Raw genomic sequence first — 17,540 nt, forward strand, 5'->3', positions numbered from 1 at the left:
GTCACGCAATCAAAATAATGTATGCTGCTTACCATACAAATATAAGTGTAAAAAGAGTAAATTTTGAGCACGCGATCAAAATGGATAATCAAAATTAAATTTAAAAAAGTTTAATCATCCATATGTAACTATATAATCAAGATTAACTCTGTTTTACCTCTTGCTAAATACTATGCATGCTTATACGTACATGTGTGAAAACAAAACAGGGTAAAACTAAAACATAAAGCAGTCAAAAGTAAAGGCAAGCACAAGCTCCATTATGGATCCACACTACAAGTACGACAATATTTGTCACTGTTATTTTACATTCAATTTAGCGTCAAATAATTATACTAAGTCGTCGTACTCATACAAGCCCCAAAGCAAAAAAGACAAAAACAGACTCGCTATATCACTTTAAATTGACAACAAGCAAAGAATCATACAAGAAACTCGAAGCTGGCCTGATCTTCGTGCTCCTAGTGTTTATCCTAGGAATGAAAGATCAAGTTACAAAAGAATATTATGACAAAAGAATCTGTTTTGACCAAAAATAAACAACAGCTATATACATGTGGTGTAATAAAAAAAAAATCCAAAAATTTCTTTCCAGCTTGATCTTTAACGTTCCAATTTGAAAGCTGGATGGTATCACTTGTTAGACCACTGAAATTCTATTTCTAGATTCCGTGGGGGGCCACTTTTACTTTGAGGCAACAAAGCATACTCTCCAGCTACTGATCCAAGCATTACCACTCGATCAATCTGGATTGTAACTTTCCCAAATTTACTCTGTCATCAAATCACAAAAGAGGGGTCAGGTGGAAGTGTAAAAACAAAGACCAAATGCACACAAGTGGTCTTAAAACACTGATTAAGAAAAACAAAGATAAAAGACATTTAATAAACTTATATTTATTTTAAAGTAATTAAAAATATTTAATAAAACCGATTAAATATTTCTTAATTAGTGCTTTTAAGACACTCGTTAGTGAAGCCTAGAAACAAAATATTTGAAGATGAATACAGTGCATATAGTTCATGTTTTTGCACATTTTACCTTTCCCACTTTGCTCTTATTTTTGCAAGAAATATGAAGCTTCTGGCCTTTTGGAGGACTTTCAAAGGTCCATGAAAAGCTCTCACCCCACTCTGGATTAGGGCCAGTTGAAACCACCTGATCAGCACATCATCATAAAGGATATTAGTAATTTAGTATATTCACTTTTTCAGGAAAAGAGTATACAGCATGCAACATGTGATAATAATAAATAAAGCTCCATAAAAAAAAAAACCTCAATTTTATATATATTCAGCAGAAAACACAATGTTCTTTGCCTTTATGATATTCAACAAGCTTCGAACTCTAGCATGTACATCGTGAAACTCAAGGTCAAAATACAATTTGGAAGTGGCATTAGATAGGATGCCCAAGAGCAAGGGACCAGAAAAATTTTAAACCAACAATTAAGGCAAACCTATTCTAAAGGGACAGAAAAAAAATGATTTTGGTTAAGTGAAATGAATCGGTTATTCTGCCAATAAATGTGTAGCAAAACCTCAGCAGAATAGGTAGATGATCAACTGAAATTCTATCTAGGAAACAGCTCTAAAAATAAATATCCAAATTGAGTATTTTTGGTATTGACATGGTTTTCATTGAGAAGAGGAAGATAATATTAAGTCATTCAAAAGAAACACATTCATAGGTTAAATTTGTAGATGACTGACATGGAGAGACAAAACCCAAATGTACTTTTATATCCATGTCACTGGATCCTAGTGCATACACAGACAAAATCAAGTGGCCCCTCTTCCCCATAACAACACAAAAGATTCAAAGCTAATAGAAAAATATGAAATCATAAATATAAAAAAATGACCTGGGTTTGCCTTGGTGGAGTGTTGCCAAGTGTAAGCTTGCAGTAAACACTTGGGTTTCCAACAGACTGCTTCATATTGTTACCACGCTTGATGATCACCACCAATGTCCCTGGCAAACACTGCAATAAAAATTCTGCTTTCTCCTGAAACCGAGGTGGCCCAGACTGGATTAAGTACTGCAGCAATGGAATTGCATCTGCAGCTGCAATTGACTGAGCTCTAGAAACTTCAGCTGGGCATGCTGACCAAGCTTGTCTGAGCAGGAAAAGTGCATCCAATGCAGCTTCCTGACAAGCCTCTGAACCTGTCTTTAAGGCTGTAACCAGATGGGGAATGCTAAGGGTTGCTGGTTCAGTTGCTCTAAGTCTTGGGAAGTTGGTAAATAGAGAATTTAAGGCTTTCAGATACTCGTCATTCACAGTTCCAGAAGCCCATAAATCTTTCTCAATAGCGGCTATAAGAATAAAAACCTTGTTAGAAATATAAAGTGGGGAGGGGTAGATGTGTTTCTGCTTAAATGAATCACCATTGTTCATCAATCAATTCTGTGAAAAAACTGCAACTATATACATGTAAATTAGGCTTTGAAGTGCAATCTGTAATTGTTCAAATTACATTAATTGAATACTTAAAAAGCAATAAGTGTCTATTTTTGCTACAAGAGGCTATATAAGCACAACTGCAGTCTTGATGTTTAAATAATGTGACAATAGATTGAAGTTCACAGGACACAAGTTCTTTAATTTATGTTTCCTTCCATAAATTTTAGGTGCACAATCAATTAAAAATTAGCTCTTCTATTAATCAAAAGATTTGTTCTTCATATGTAATGGTATTTGATATAATTCTTTTTTAGCAATCAAGTTATGCCTTGTTTTATGATAGCAAGGCAAAAATCATTTACCATGTTCATCATAACATCAAAAATAGCAAAAAGATCATTTTATGTCAATTTGTTCGAACAAAAGTAGAAGTGTATTCCCTAACTTAGTGTATTTTTAACTTTCTCAAAATGTTTTTTTATTGGCAAATGTTAGTTGTTAATTGTTAATTTTTTGTTAGTGGGAGGATTCAAACCCATGACTTCCAACTCCAAGCCAACCTTATAACTCCAACTTTCCCAAAATGTTCAATATTATGTTTTAACTTTTAACTATAACTAAACCAGCATAAAATTATCATAAAAAATGCACACAAAGACTCACCACTTATATTCACTCCTACTGTCAAAGAACTAATTGTTACTATTGTTTAAATATCTGTTTTGTTCAGTTTCTAAAACTTTCGTTATTCCAATAAAATCAGGTTTTCTCTTTACACCAGTATCAAGGCTGCCTTTTCTAGAAAGTAAAATGAGGGCATGTTATTATGCAGCTTTTTGTAGGAATTTTGAAGGGGGAAAAAAGTATTAAGATGCTCAATAAGCCAAGCAGTAAAAACTGCAAGAATAGCAAAGAAAAACTCACCAGTAATTGCTCTGACTGTTTCACTAGAAGCGTACTCTTGAATAGTATTATTTGAGAAGAGAAGTTTAACAAACATTGCCGCCTGAATTGATGTTTCTGGATCACTTGAACCTATCAGATCCAATACAACCTGAACACCACCGGCCTCTGCAACTGCTCTCCTATTTGATCGACTGTACATCACAAGATTCTGCAAAGCACATATGGCTACAACTTTCATTTCTTCTGTTGGTTGCTCTTCAAGCACATTCACTAAAGCACGACAAGCTGAAACTGCATCACTTGTTCGAGCAAGAGCCTCATTCTGAAACAGATCCCCAAGAGCCAAAGTTGCCAACAACCTTGCCTGCTGTGCTTGAGTTTGTGGGTCCAAAAGATACTGTGATAATGGTACGATAGCTGACTTTGTTACTTTCGTTTCTCGAATCTTCACATTGTTCAGCAATACTTCTAAAAGTCTTGCAGCAATTTCCTCACACTGATGAGATCGTAGGAGCTCCAAGAGAGCCTCTATAGCACCACTTTCAGCCATAGCTTCTGCACTAGTTCCGTCATCATTTTCCAACACCAAAAGAGCATTTAAAGCACCAACAACTGTGCTATCTGAGCCTGATCGAAGCAACCTTACCAATACAGCAATAGGAACTTCCAAGTAGAATTCAGAGCTAAACTGCAGAATACTTGACAAAACCGAGGCAGCAGATTCCCATAAAGCATGAGGAAGGGAAGGGTCAGCTTGCAATATCACTTTGGAAATTTCAATAACACCACCCTCTTTAGCAATTTCATTAGGCCATGTTAGTGCAATACTAACTAGGGCTTTTACAGCTCTTTGCTGCAATATGTGTATACCAGAACCAAGAACTCGAACGAGAGGGCCAATGGCTTGCTGTGTCACTGGATCCTTCTGAAGGCGTTCTTCTACAAGTAGATGTGAAAGAAGCTCAGCAGCCAACTGTTGCACTGCTGAAATTGGAGAGTCAAGCAAATGGATAAGTGGTTCAATAACTTGGCGAGAAGTCAATGAATGGTCAGCACGACACTGTGGATGTTCTAAGATATTAACCAAAACCTGCAATGCACTGTGCTGTCCATCAGGCCCAAATTCCTGTCTTGTCAACAACAAAAACAAGGGTTCAACCACTTTAGCAGCAGATGGTCCTTTAGCTATGCTAGCATTATTGGTCAATATACGCAACAGTTCAGCAAAAGCTGCACATAGATAATCAGGTCCTTCATGTAAGATGTCAAGTACGCTTTCAATAACTCCAACTTTCACCATTTCCACTTTACAAGCAGGCCTGTCTTTTCCTAACTTGACCAGAGCTCTGGAAATAGCCTCATGAAGTATATAGTTCCTACCAGACAGTAGACCAACAAGAGGAACAACTGCACCATGTGCAGCAACTAATTCAGCCAGTTGCTCATCATCAACAAGCCTATCCAATGCCCGGACAACTGAAAGCTGAGCGGGACTGAACTGAGTCACAAGGAGAGAGACAAGTGGTTCGACACAGCATGCAGCAGCTGCTGTGGACCGAATCCTCGTATTTCCAAAAAGAGCACAGCATAATTCAGCAGCATCCCCTTTCAAGTCTATTGAACAATTTGATGAAATGATCCTACAAAGAACTTCCACTGCATTCATCTCAACATCAGCAACAGCAAGTGCTCTTGATGGGTTTTCACTCAGTAACCCAACCAATGCAGCAATAGCAGCATGCTGCTCCTTTTCTGAACCGGTACTGAGAATCTCCACCAATGGTTGAACAGCTTGCCGAGCAATCTCTGCATTTCTAATGTGGTCAGCAGAAAACAAACTTTCCAAGGCTTTTGCAGCACTATACCTTGCTCCTCTTCCTCCTAAACGTAGAACAGCTACAAGTTGAGCAACAGCACCATATGCTGATTCATGTTTTCGTATTTCAGCACTGCTAAACAGGATTCCTAGCAGATCTGTAGCAGCTTCTTCAGTTGCATCTTGTGGACTCAGTGAAAGATACTTCGTAAGTGCCTCTAAGGCCCCAGACTCCACCATTACACTCATATTTGAAGGACAATCTTTACCAAGCTGAGTCAAAAGCCCAAGTGCCAAAAATGGTGCTCCTGGACGATCTGGAATTGGTTTGAGCAGATCAACTAGAGCAGGTATTGCCTTCCGAGAAGTGGCTCCCACTCTTATATCATCAACTCTAAACAACCTCTCAAGAGCCACTTGATCAGGATAACGCACCAAAGAAAATTCCTCTGACAATTCCAGAAGATCCTGTATATCAGTATCAGCACAGCCAAGCAAAGAGATAAGTCCACCTGCTGCCCCAGAATTTGCCACAGACAAAAGTGTTCCCCTGCTACCATTACAGACAAGGCTAGCTATTGATTGTGCAGCAAAATATTTGTTTGCTGATTCCTCTGACTTCAATAAACTGGTAAGTGCTGGTACAGATTTAATGGTGGGATGTGCCCGTATGATATCTCTATTTTGAAATAATATTGCCAACAACAAAGCATGAATCCACATGCTGCTATCTTCTTTGTATTCAATCTGCATGTTCATCATAAGGGAGCTAACAGGGTTTATATACAGAAATAATTGTCATATAGTAACATTGTTTCAGTTTTACAGCTAAGGATGCCTTAATGTGCAAAGAAGTAAATATTTACTAGGAAAAATTACAGTTTATCTACATGAATTTTTTTTGTCTAAATCAAGTTTAAAACATTAACTTTCCTTACGATTCTGAAACATACAACCTTTCACCCCCACCCCCTGAAGTCCTAGAAGAAACATAAAACATCATAGTGGATAATAATTTAGTTAAAACTGACAACGGATGAGTCATTGGCCAAACTTGTGAGTTGTGATCATTGTGTTTGACAAAGATTCACCTAAAAGAGTACATATCCTATCCAAACACTTCATTTTCTATTTTTTACATCAAAAATTCATTTTGTCTTGAACAGATTTCAGTGTCTCTCCAACCATTATGTTTCAGAAGATAAATATCAAATACAACTTGTTAAATTCTGTACAAGTGAGAATTGAGAAAATGATCACATGAAATGTTTCTGGCAAGGGTATAAGGTGGGAGATTTTGAAACTTTGCATCATTGCATGAATTGTAAGATTTTAATTTGGTGCACTAAAGTTGCTTTTGGACAATACTTCAAAGGGAGGGGAGGCAGAGGGGTTAAAGCATGATTTTCCCTATTAAGTATTTATTACCTATGATCAGAATCAAATAGACTAACTATTTCTTTGGATTTACTGAAAAGGCACTTAAATACCTGAGAATATTGTGAGAAACAATTTGAGATCCTGTCAATGAGAACATCGATTGCTCCAGCCTCCATTATTGCAATTTTATTTTTTTCATCATGACAAGCCAGAATAGACAGTAACCATATCGCCAAGTCAGCACCACATATAATGCTAGTGCTAGTGTTGGATTCACAACCATTGGCCTCTTCTCTTGTGTACCTGCATATGCTAATGAATTCCTTGTTGTCATCATCCAGGTAACCCAAAGAAGGCTGTGCAGAAGTAAGCATATCAACAAGAGACCGAATAAGATCGGCACACAAGTTTGACGAATGGAGATCCTCCACCAGTCTCTGATGATTGGCTTTCGCAGTACAAATAAGAAGTGCTGCTCCCCCAATTTTGGCCTTGACATCTGTGGAACTAATTATCCTCTTAGCTATTGAAGATATACATCCAGGTGCTGACACGATAGTATCGCCTAAAACAACAGGCTGATCCTTACACAATCGAGATAAAATCTCAATTGTTTTATCTTGCAATGTTGGCTCTGAATCAACAATACACAAGACTATTGGGCTTATGCTTTTAGGGAATTCAGCCAAAACTGCACAAGCAGATTTAATATTTGCACTGGTCTCTTCTGACCTGGACAGGATGGCAAGTGCTTCTAGAGCCTCTGATGTGGCAACAGATCCATTAACAGCAGAATCTAAGAAAGAAACTAATGCAAGAACAGTTCCAGCACGATTCACACAATCAGTTACAGCATAATCAACATCCCGAGAATGCAGGAGACGAGCAATTGCTGCTGCAGCATGGGTTTTTCCAGAAATTGTGCCTTCACATAATATTCTAGTAGCAGGTAAGATAACTTCTTCTGCAATAGCTTTCTCTGCAATTTCACTATCCAAAATGAGGTTTGCCAGAGCACACGTGGCCATCTCTGCAACTTCCAAAACTGAAGAGTTTGCTAGTGCAACTAGGGTGGATAATGTGTCTCTAGCAACAGCAGCTACATCCCTGTTCTCTTTGATGGAAAGAAATATTGCAGCCAGGCAGTGTGAGGACTCAATCAGGATACTTTCAGATTCAGCATTAAGCAATTTCATGGCTGACAAAAGAGTTTTAACAGCAATGCTACTTTCACGCACATCTTTCCTTGTTTCAAAAATTCCTGCCAGAGCTGATGCAGACTTTTCCTGAGTTTCTTCTTTGGTAGAGCTCAATAATATTATCATGGTATCAAATGCATCACTGGAAGCACTACCTTCACGTAAAATTTCACTAAGGGGAGCAACAGAAAGCATACTTCTCAAAGCATCCAAGACATAAACCTTAGAATCAGGAAGATCACTAGTCAATAAAGCTGTAAGCTGACTAATGGTTGTAGTGTCAGATTTATGTATTAAATGATTTAAAGTCTTTGCTGCAATATCCTTCCCATTTGGACTTCCATTCTTCAATAGCCACAACAATGCAGGAACAGCATCAGCACTTTCAACGCAAGCACGTATATCTTCGCTATGATTGCACAGGTTCTTAAGGATTGTTGCTGAATCTTCCTTTGCTTTTGCAGATCCTGTCTCCAAAATTTGAACAAGTGGAGGTATGCCACCAGCAGCAGTAATTGCCCATTTACTTTCATCATTTTCATATGATAGAAGGCAAAGCAGGGCAACTGCACACTCTTGCTGCTGTTCTGATGAAAGCCCCAAAAGGGATATCAATAGCTGAACCCCTTCACGGCCCTGAAGTGCACGCCATAGACTGCCTTCACTTTTGCACAGTGTCAACAGAGCTTTTATAAGCTCGTCTTGAACTTCATTAGCTGCCATTGTTATCAAACCAACAAGCAGGTGTTTTGCATCAGAATTTGCGAGTTTATTTGAAAGTATGGAATTTCCATACAAACTAGCAAGTGCTTCAATGGTTCGTTCCTGTACAAGGAAGGGCAAGCGAGGTTTAAATTGCTTGAGTAATGTCTGCTCGACAACCAAAGGATCTGATGCTCTGGAAGATTCTGCCTTGTTATCATATATCATGAGAGCTGATGCCAAAGCTCCTAATGTGTCAGCAATTTGGGTAGGTGAGGTGCATGATTCAAGACTTTGGCCAAGGCTAGATATGACAAAAGACAAACCCCCAGAGATGTTTGCTAGAGCACACATAGCATTCTCCTGTAATGCTTGAGCACACTCACCCTGCATGTATTCTTTGGAAGGAGCTATGGTAGCATTAATCAAAGCAGGAATACCATTAGCATTGGCTATCTCTCGCCGTGCCTCTTTGCACTGGGCAGAAAGAGAATTCAGAGCACCAGCTGCTTCAGCTCTAACAGAGTCATCATTACCTGGGCCTAATAGTTTCAGAAGTTGTTTTGTCACCTCCGCTGTCAACACCTTTGAACAAACAGATGCATCCTCCACCATTACAGAAGCAAGTAAATTGCACACATTAGCTAAACTGCTAGGCTGTCCCGTTGCCAGTAACTTCACTAATATGTCCACTGCTCCAGCTCGTATTGTTGCATTCCAGAATCCCTCAGTATTGCTGGAGAGATTTTTCAATGCACCAGTCAATAAACCTTCAACTACATTTCCTGCCTTCAGGCCAGTTTTCAGCTGCTCCCAGAGCACTGGTACAACTCCTTCAGTTGAAAAAATTTTTGAACCAACATGATCTTTTACACCACCTTGAGAGACAGCATAAATAGTCTTTGCAGCAGCAATTTGGCCTTCAGTAGAACTGGACTTTAGTAGACCAAGCAATGGAGGAATGCATCCTCCAAGCAAGACCTTCACCCTTAGCTCATTTTCTTTACAAAGGGAGCCCAAGACAGTTGCTGCCTGTATCTTCACATTCAATGAACCGGACCGGAGAAGGGAAACAAGTACTGGAACTGCCTGAGAGTGAGATCCAACAGCACTAAAAGCATTTTCACGCAGATCTATAAGCTCCAACAACTGCCTTAAGGAATACTCTTTCTCCTGCACAGAAGATGAGCTCTGACGCAGCTGCTCAATGCATTGGGCAACACTAGCTAATGTCCCATCTGGATCCTCCATGCTGCTGTTACGCTCTCTGCAAAAGCAACCAGTAAAACATGTAAGAAGCCAAAATTTTGTTCGCACATTTTTTAATTCCATAGTCCATAAATCAAAGCATCAATTCACATGGTTCTTAGTTCATTCTCACAGGTTAAACTGTTAGCTTATTTGGCTGCAAGCAATTATTACTATCACTTATTCTGGCAGCATTGCAAGCAATTAATCAATAATTTTATCAGGTTGCACATTGTTCCTGTAGTGTGACAACTTTATTAGGTGAGTTTTAAGTTGTAGCCAACCTCAATCCCATCTTCAGAACAGAATGTGGAGTTGGGGGCTCTGAATCTTGAGTCCTCCCGTCACCATTTCTTTCCTGCAATCAAAAGAGTGACAATGGGGTATGTTATATGGCAAGATATGTAGCATATCTATGAAAACTTCAACTAAAACATCGGAAACAACAAAAATAAACACAAACAGAGAAATAACATAAAGTCAGTGATGGATGGATAACAAAGTAATGTGTCCTAAAAGAAAGAGGAGATGAAATGGGACATCAAGTTCAAATGGAAGATAGGTGAACCAATATATATCACAGTCTGATTGCATTCCTTATCAAGATAATGAAGACTTTCAAATTGTTGCTTTTGGTTTCACTACAGCTGATTTTTTATCCTTTAGTATTGCATATTTGCATCTCATTGAGCAATACATAACTACATAAGGCAGAGAAAATCGTACAGCAACTTAAGATATCAGCAAAGAACCACATATCTTAACAAACCCATGAACATTTAAGTAAAATACACAAACAGGCCCTAACTCTTTTATAAATCCCATCCTTTGTTTCCATTTTCTACCTATGCCCTGCATCCCACAAGATCTGTTGCACAGTTAATCATGCTACAGTCATGAAACTGTACACGCCTCAATATGAAGAACAGCCACAAACATGTTTCTACTTTCTTGGGGACAAATTAACATACGAATCACTAATCAGCTAAAAACAAAAGGAAATCCTTAATATTAGCATAATTAAATCCCATAGTTCTTATAAAGTTCCAATAATGAGTGATCCTCAATGATACTTCCTAGAATTGTCTGACATCCAGTAGAAAATGAGAGTAAAACATCGGCACAACAGAGCAATGCACAGAAAATATAAATGGGAACAAGATCCATAAACTCCACCCCATGCAAACGCGGACAACAACACTTTTTCAGCTTAACTAATCAAATAGTGAAGATATGAGTAATGGCACAACACAACAGAACACAAAGATGATACTGTAGTGAAGAAGGTACCAGATCATTTGCGGCAAGGGTGGTGCCATTGTTGGCAGCAAGTCTCCAAGCGAGTGAGGTAGCCATGGGGGGTTCAGTTTGAGTTGAACAAGTTCAGATCTGGAAGAGACAAAGCATCATTGATTCATTCAGATCCAATATAGTAAGTAAGTAAGGTATGAGTGGAAGTGGAGTATGGTTAAGAAGATGAATGAATGTCGAAGAATTCAGCAATGGTGTGAGTGGAATAGAAGAAGAAGAAGAAGAAGAAGAAGGTGCACATCACAATCACATGCATCTATGTATGGGTTTCGTAGAAGATAAGACGACACAATTGGAAGAGGAACAAATGTAGTTGGTTGTACCTTTTTCTTTTTTTATTCTATTTTGTTTTTATTTATTGTTTTTTTTTTTTTAGTTTTGATTGTGTCTTACGTTTTCAACTTTTCAATGAGATGGAAGGATAGGAAGTAGTAGGAAGTGTTTTTGTTTTTGAGGATCTCGCCGTCACTCACCGGAGCACCGACACCGACAGTGCCAAGTTCAGCCTCAAACCAAAGCTTATTAGCTGACAGCTAAGCGTCGACTTCACACACTCCACGTGAGTCAAATTTTGGAGATGAAAGGTCTAATGACATGTTTGGTTTCATATTTTTTATATAAATAATTAATTTTTATCTTTTAACCATGATAAATGAAACATAAGTCTTCATGCATAATTATCTGAATCCTCCACTACTAGATCCATGTGTTAAAAAAATTATTTTTCTCTTAATTTGTAAGTTTACTGTTTTGTAGGTCCATGGGTTAACAAAATTTTATCACACTCTATATTTGTGTTTCTTTGTTGTATATTTTTAAAAAAAATTAAAATTGTAACAATCCAATTCTCAACATAACATTAAAATAAAATAAAAAATCTATATAAACATTTGATAATGAAAAAAATAAAAATAAGATGATATTTTAATAACTATATGTAAAAATAGAAAATACTTCGACTATAATATTGGATCTCCTTTGAACATCTGTATTAAATATATCTAGGGTTGGATCCTTACTATGATGCTCGACCTGCTTGAAACATCTAATCGGATGCATCTAATGTTGGATCTTGACTACAATATTGGGCCTCGAAACATCTACACAATGTACCTAAGGTCGGATTTCAATTCTTGACTGCAATATTCGATCTCTTTGGAACATCTACATGAGATGTATGCAATAAGACCTTGACTATTTAGGTGATGATTCATCCTCTTTGAAACATTTGAACAAGATGTTTCCAATATAGACCTCAACTAAGGTAAATAGACATTATATGTTATATAGTCGGATACAAAGTTGGCAGTTAATTGATACAAAATTGATATTGCTCTATATTCAAGAAATGCAGATGTCCAATAAACTCAAATTAAACATCCTTTTAGTCTTTTAGAGTCACATGACAAACTATCACTATAAGGCAATGTGTTGCTAAAAATTGCATCCCAGATCACCTACTCATCAAATGGACAACTCGACTTTAACATGAATTTGACCTTTTAAGCCTCTTTTTCTATTTGATTTGAGGTTGGAGTGCTATATTTTCTCTCAGTTTTAAGTCATTATATATTAATTAATTACTATTTTTTTCTGATCCTCATTCAACTTTTTTAGTTTTTACTCGAAGGATTGTGTGCCTCTCAATTTTAGGTCAAATTATATATGTTTTTACATCAATGATCCTGATTTATCACATAATAATGCACTCGTTTTTTAATGTCTCTTGCAACCTCGATCCATAAACAAATATGTTATTACACGGATTTAGTCTTGTTAGAATAGCCAAAGCAAATGCAATGATATCCACGAGGAACCTAACTTTAATTGTTCATCACATGGGTTTGAATTGAGTTTGAGTTTGAGTTGAGCCAAACCCAGTACTGCCGCCAAGTCTAACCAACCAGAAAGGAAAGACCATTAAAGAACTGTCTCAATTTTCAAGTCTCCCTTTCTTTTTTTTTCCTTTAGTTATTCTCTTTTTCAGTGTGCTTAATTTGTTGGTTGAAATATACGTTCTTTTTATTGAAAAATACTGCAGTACATAATACATGTAATATTCTCTTTAATAAAAAAAATCGAATTACATTTTACGATTTTCCTAAACGATAACACACCCTCAATGCATTGATGCAGCGAAGGACAGGACAGTTAACTTACGGAATCAAAATACTATTTCCACAGTCCTTACTTATGATATTATTTTAAAAAATTTGTTTTTAAGATTTTTTTAAAAAAATTAGATGTATTAATTTTTTCCCTATATATTAGAAAAAATGAATGATTTTGGAATCATAATATAAATAATTAATAAATTTAATGCGATAATTATTTTTATTAAGACATATGTTAAAAGAATTTTCTAATTAATTACAAATATACTAATAGAAAGTCTGATTTTGGTGCCTACAATGCAATAACAGCATTTTCTGATTAAAAAAAAACGGTGTTATTGTTCGCCGCTATAGACTGAAAGACAAGCAAATTATAATAAGTTGAAAACTATATTTTTTACTAATTTGTAGAAGCTGGAATGTCAAGAGGTTAGATATTATTATGCAATCAAATTAAGTGGCAAGTAGGGAGTCATGTTAGTAGGAGCTGCGCCCCGTAAGCATTTGCTGTTAATATGATTGGGACCCCTTACCAGTTACCATATCAAAACAATCATCACTTGTTTTGTTTTATTTTCTTAAACTAATGTTATCTCAATTTAATTAATGCATTAGTTTTACAAATCAGATTGACGGATTCCAGACATGTATTAAGTTGTTGTTGTTGTTGTTTTATCAGATATAGCATATTTTTCACAAGAAATAATCTTGTTGGAACCCAATAAAATTATTAAAATTATTTTTTTAGTTTAGTATTTTATTTTAAAAATTGTATTAATAATAAAAAAAATTGACTTAATAAATAGTATTTTATATAACATAACGTGATAATTATATTTATTTTGAAGAAATAACAAAGCCAAGTATTTGGCTAAACCATAGACAAAAGAATTTAATAACTTTTTTCATTGATCATCGTTTTCATCATAAGAATTGTGACCAAATTATTATCTATCGTTACCAATCATATTATATCATCCCCTGTCACACCAAAGAGTTTTTGCAGCCGCAAAAATTTGTATACAATTGGAGTGGCATTACATCTTGAGATTCATACTCTTATTTGAAAGGATGGATTCATCAAACATCAGATAAATAAGACTCATTATTGCCACTTAAATTATACATGCAATCTAACTCTAATTTGAGTGTTGGAGACCCTATAAGCACACAAACTCTCTATGGATATATGGATGCAAATAGTTGGAGACATGAAAATCTCATAAGAGGAGTTGTGCAATCATCGCCCTCAGTTCATCTCAAAACAATATTAATATTATTTATTTTGAAATGTATTTTATAAAATATATCTTAATTGTATTTTTAATTGTTTAATAAAGTTAATATATTGTGGTAACCAATGAAATTTGTTCAATTTCATTTCATATGCTCTTGAGTTTTATCGAATTAAGTTTAAGTTTAAGTAAATATTCTTATCAAAATTTTGAATGAGTTGAATAAAAAATAATCTCATGATAGTTCGTTAAACAAACAGAGTGTAAGTGCAAGCCCTAAATAAGGGGAGTTCTGCATTTCATTCTTTATATTTTTATTTTACATTTTATGAAGAGGGCCTACGTTTTTCTACTCCCTAAAATACTAATATCAACGGAAGTTGAAATGTCACCACCAACACTAAGAATCAGTGATTGAGATACTGGACTCTGGACTTGGAGATAATAATATAATAATAAGAAAACATCAAAATGATTGAAAACATGCAACCGAAGTTTATATTTTTATATTAAAAAGGAAAAACCAAGAAAGCAATCAGCAGGGGTCTTCGTTAGTTGGATGGTTAGTTTACTCATGTGCAAATGTGTTTTTTTAAATAAATAAAAAAGAAAATGATGAATTGAATTTGCAGTTGTTTCGTTCCTCCTTGTCATATTCTGCTTAATTATTGTTTTTAACTTTAATCATTTGATAAATAATTTTATAAAAAAAACAATCAACTTATTTACATTTTTATACTTGTTAATAATCTATATGGTGTATTACCAATGTGGTTGACATAAGTGTGGTTAAAAATCTGGTATAAAATTTTCCTTTCTCTGTGAACATGGATTTGAATCATATATATAACACTAATTTTTTTCATTTAGTGAACAACCCTCTTCAAGGAGATCTTTAACACTTAGAAACTAATTATGAATAAATAAAATTATTTGTAGTTTGAATATATATGGTAATTTTTTTAATAATTAAATTTTTGTTGACAGCTCCAACATATCATTAGCCCCGTGGTAGTTCCAAGATGTGCCCATGCTATACCATTTTTTCTAAAATAATAATAATATTTATCATATGCGACCAGCATTTTTTTATGATTTTGCTTTAACAAGTATTCGTATGGAATTGTTTGAAAATACTAAAAAAATCTTAAAATGTTTAAGAATGTTAATGTTTTTTTATATATAACATAAGAAAGTTAATGTTATTTGCATAAATTTATTTATCAATTAATCAAAATTGAAAAAGTAATTTAAATGGTAATAAGAAAAATGGAAAGGAAGTTGGTGATGACATGGGACTTGTATCATCCTTAAAAATATTTTGCTTAGAGATATAATCAGGGACAACAAATATCTTGGTACTTTATATTCGGCTATACAGCACAACCCTGATAATAAAGAAAGGTTCACCAGGATCTCGTTAACCTAAAAAATGAATTAATCATAAAAATATTTTATTGAAAATTATGTTTAGATGTTATGTTGAGAGGGTATCATAATATTTTTTTAATGTTTTCTATTTTTAATTTCCTGAAAAGTATTTTTTTTTTCTAATTCTAAATTCTCTTATAACATTTTACTAACTTTCCTACTAGCAAAATAGAGAAAATATTAACTATTTTTTTTATATATTTGAAAAACATGATTTGTTTTTTTATTTGATACTCATAAAGTATTTGAAAAATCTGTAGAAAAAGAATATAACGTTATTCGTTTGTCTGCTTCTATCACCGTGAATATTGATAGGACTATTGAAGCTTGTTCATACCAATTGCCTTCTTAAATTATGAAGAAAAAGAGAAATCCTTCTCCCTGATAATACCTTTTCTTATGGTAAACACAAATTGCAAAAAAAAAAAATATTTATATAATATTTTTATGCAAAAATTTATACAATAAAAAAAGAGATAAGAAATAAAAATAGAGAAAAATGTGAGATGAGACTATTGTTGTAAATGGAGAAAATAAAATAAAAAATATTGTTGTAAATATTTTTTTTGAGAGGAAAAAATATTGTAAAGATATGTTATATAAATAGTTTAATTAAACCAGTAACTTTTCATTTTGTTGATCAAACTTCATTAAATTCATAAGGGTAAGTCTAAAGGTGGGAGATTTGAGTAATTTATATGGCATCTTAAATTTAAGGTAGTATGTATGAAATCTTAGATTTAAATTTCATCATAGTCATTGTGCAAAGAAAAACACCATTAACTATAATGTTTTTGTTTTTTGAATAACGGTTATTTGGTGCAAGGATTTTTTTTTTCTATTTTGTTGTAGCAATTCATAATACAAAATATATGACTTTGCGTTGATAAGTACTTAAACCAAACAATGATCAACAAAGTAATTCAATAGCTTTGGATAGCATCAATTAGTTGTTCCATTTTGTTGACCCGAATTAAGTCCATCTACGTCAAGCTAGGGCCGGGGTTAGTTTAGTAGGTTTATAGTCTTTTTCTTATCCTCATTTTTGTTAGGATGATGAAACTATAATAGAATGAAGAAACAACCACGACACAAAAATTTTAGGCCACAAGGTTGGGTTGACATAATCTATACGATTATATATAGAGATTGTTATATGCATTGGAACTTGCATACTTTTTTTTATAAAAAAGAAAACTCCAAAAGCAATTATACCTCATTTAATTTTATGTGGGATTGTTCAAATTATATATTTTCTAAATAATTTCTCTTGTGCTAGTGCTAAAAAAGTGTGAGCAGCTTAGAGGACTGCAAAAAAAATTAAAATTAGCAATAATTCAATAGTTTAGGGTGGGAGAATATCAAGTCCGTCTTCGCATCAATGATGCTCCCCTCCCAACGACATGGCGCATTTAAGAAATTAAAAGGCCACTTACAGCAGGCCTAAAATTCAAACATAAGTTCTTAAAGTAAGGAGCACTATGTAATTAAAAATTTAAGAAGCATATAAGTATTGTTTCTATTTTTGAAGGTCAAAACAACTGGGTGGTGTGTATCTGTAATCGAAATTCAGATTAATTATCAAATTCCTGAACATTTTGCGACCCAACATATCGATCCAAATTATAATAAGAATTTTAAAATCTTAGGATCCTTTTGGTAGAAGTAAAAGAAGGTGAAAACTAAGTGAAACAAATAATAAAATTTCGTAGGAACTATATTTTTATTCTCTATTTTAATTTAAAACTTTCATCTCTTTTTTTTCACCCTACCAACACATACACTTAGAG

General features: G+C 34.7%; 1 protein-coding gene across 2 annotated transcripts; it reads right to left on the reverse strand.

Annotated features, from left to right (window-relative positions):
* Positions 1-280: 280 nt before the first annotated feature.
* LOC100794002 (protein CELLULOSE SYNTHASE INTERACTIVE 1) lies at positions 281-11,560 on the reverse strand. 2 transcript variants are annotated; one of them, XM_006585228.3, is made up of 8 exons: positions 11,444-11,560; positions 10,950-11,048; positions 9,944-10,017; positions 6,621-9,678; positions 3,333-5,877; positions 1,866-2,320; positions 1,043-1,159; positions 281-774 (listed from the first exon to the last, which is right to left on the reverse strand). In XM_006585228.3, exons 2-8 carry the CDS (start codon positions 11,013-11,015, stop codon positions 634-636), a joined length of 6,456 nt encoding a protein of 2,151 aa, XP_006585291.1. In that variant the 5' UTR covers positions 11,016-11,048; positions 11,444-11,560; the 3' UTR covers positions 281-633. The 2 variants fall into 2 exon arrangements, with proteins under 2 accessions (XP_006585291.1, XP_006585290.1); XM_006585227.4 differs by having other exon boundaries at positions 11,364-11,496.
* Between the last annotated feature and the right edge of the window lie 5,980 nt (positions 11,561-17,540).

The sequence above is a fragment of the Glycine max genome, chromosome 8 (assembly GCF_000004515.6).
Source record: "Glycine max cultivar Williams 82 chromosome 8, Glycine_max_v4.0, whole genome shotgun sequence".
In the NCBI taxonomy this organism is placed as follows: domain Eukaryota; kingdom Viridiplantae; phylum Streptophyta; class Magnoliopsida; order Fabales; family Fabaceae; genus Glycine; species Glycine max.

What these genes read in the sequence shown, in the direction of transcription:
- LOC100794002 (XM_006585228.3), bottom strand. Translation starts at nt 11,015, where the DNA reads ATGGCTACCTCACTCGCTTGGAGACTTGCTGCCAACAATGGCACCACC. An exon ending in AACAGTCAGAGCAATTACTG is followed by an intron (nt 2,321 to 3,332) that starts GTGAGTTTTTCT and finishes TTATTCTTATAG; the next exon opens with CCGCTATTGAGAAAGATTTA. An exon ending in ATAAGAGCAAAGTGGGAAAG is followed by an intron (nt 775 to 1,042) that starts GTAAAATGTGCA and finishes ATTTGATGACAG; the next exon opens with AGTAAATTTGGGAAAGTTAC.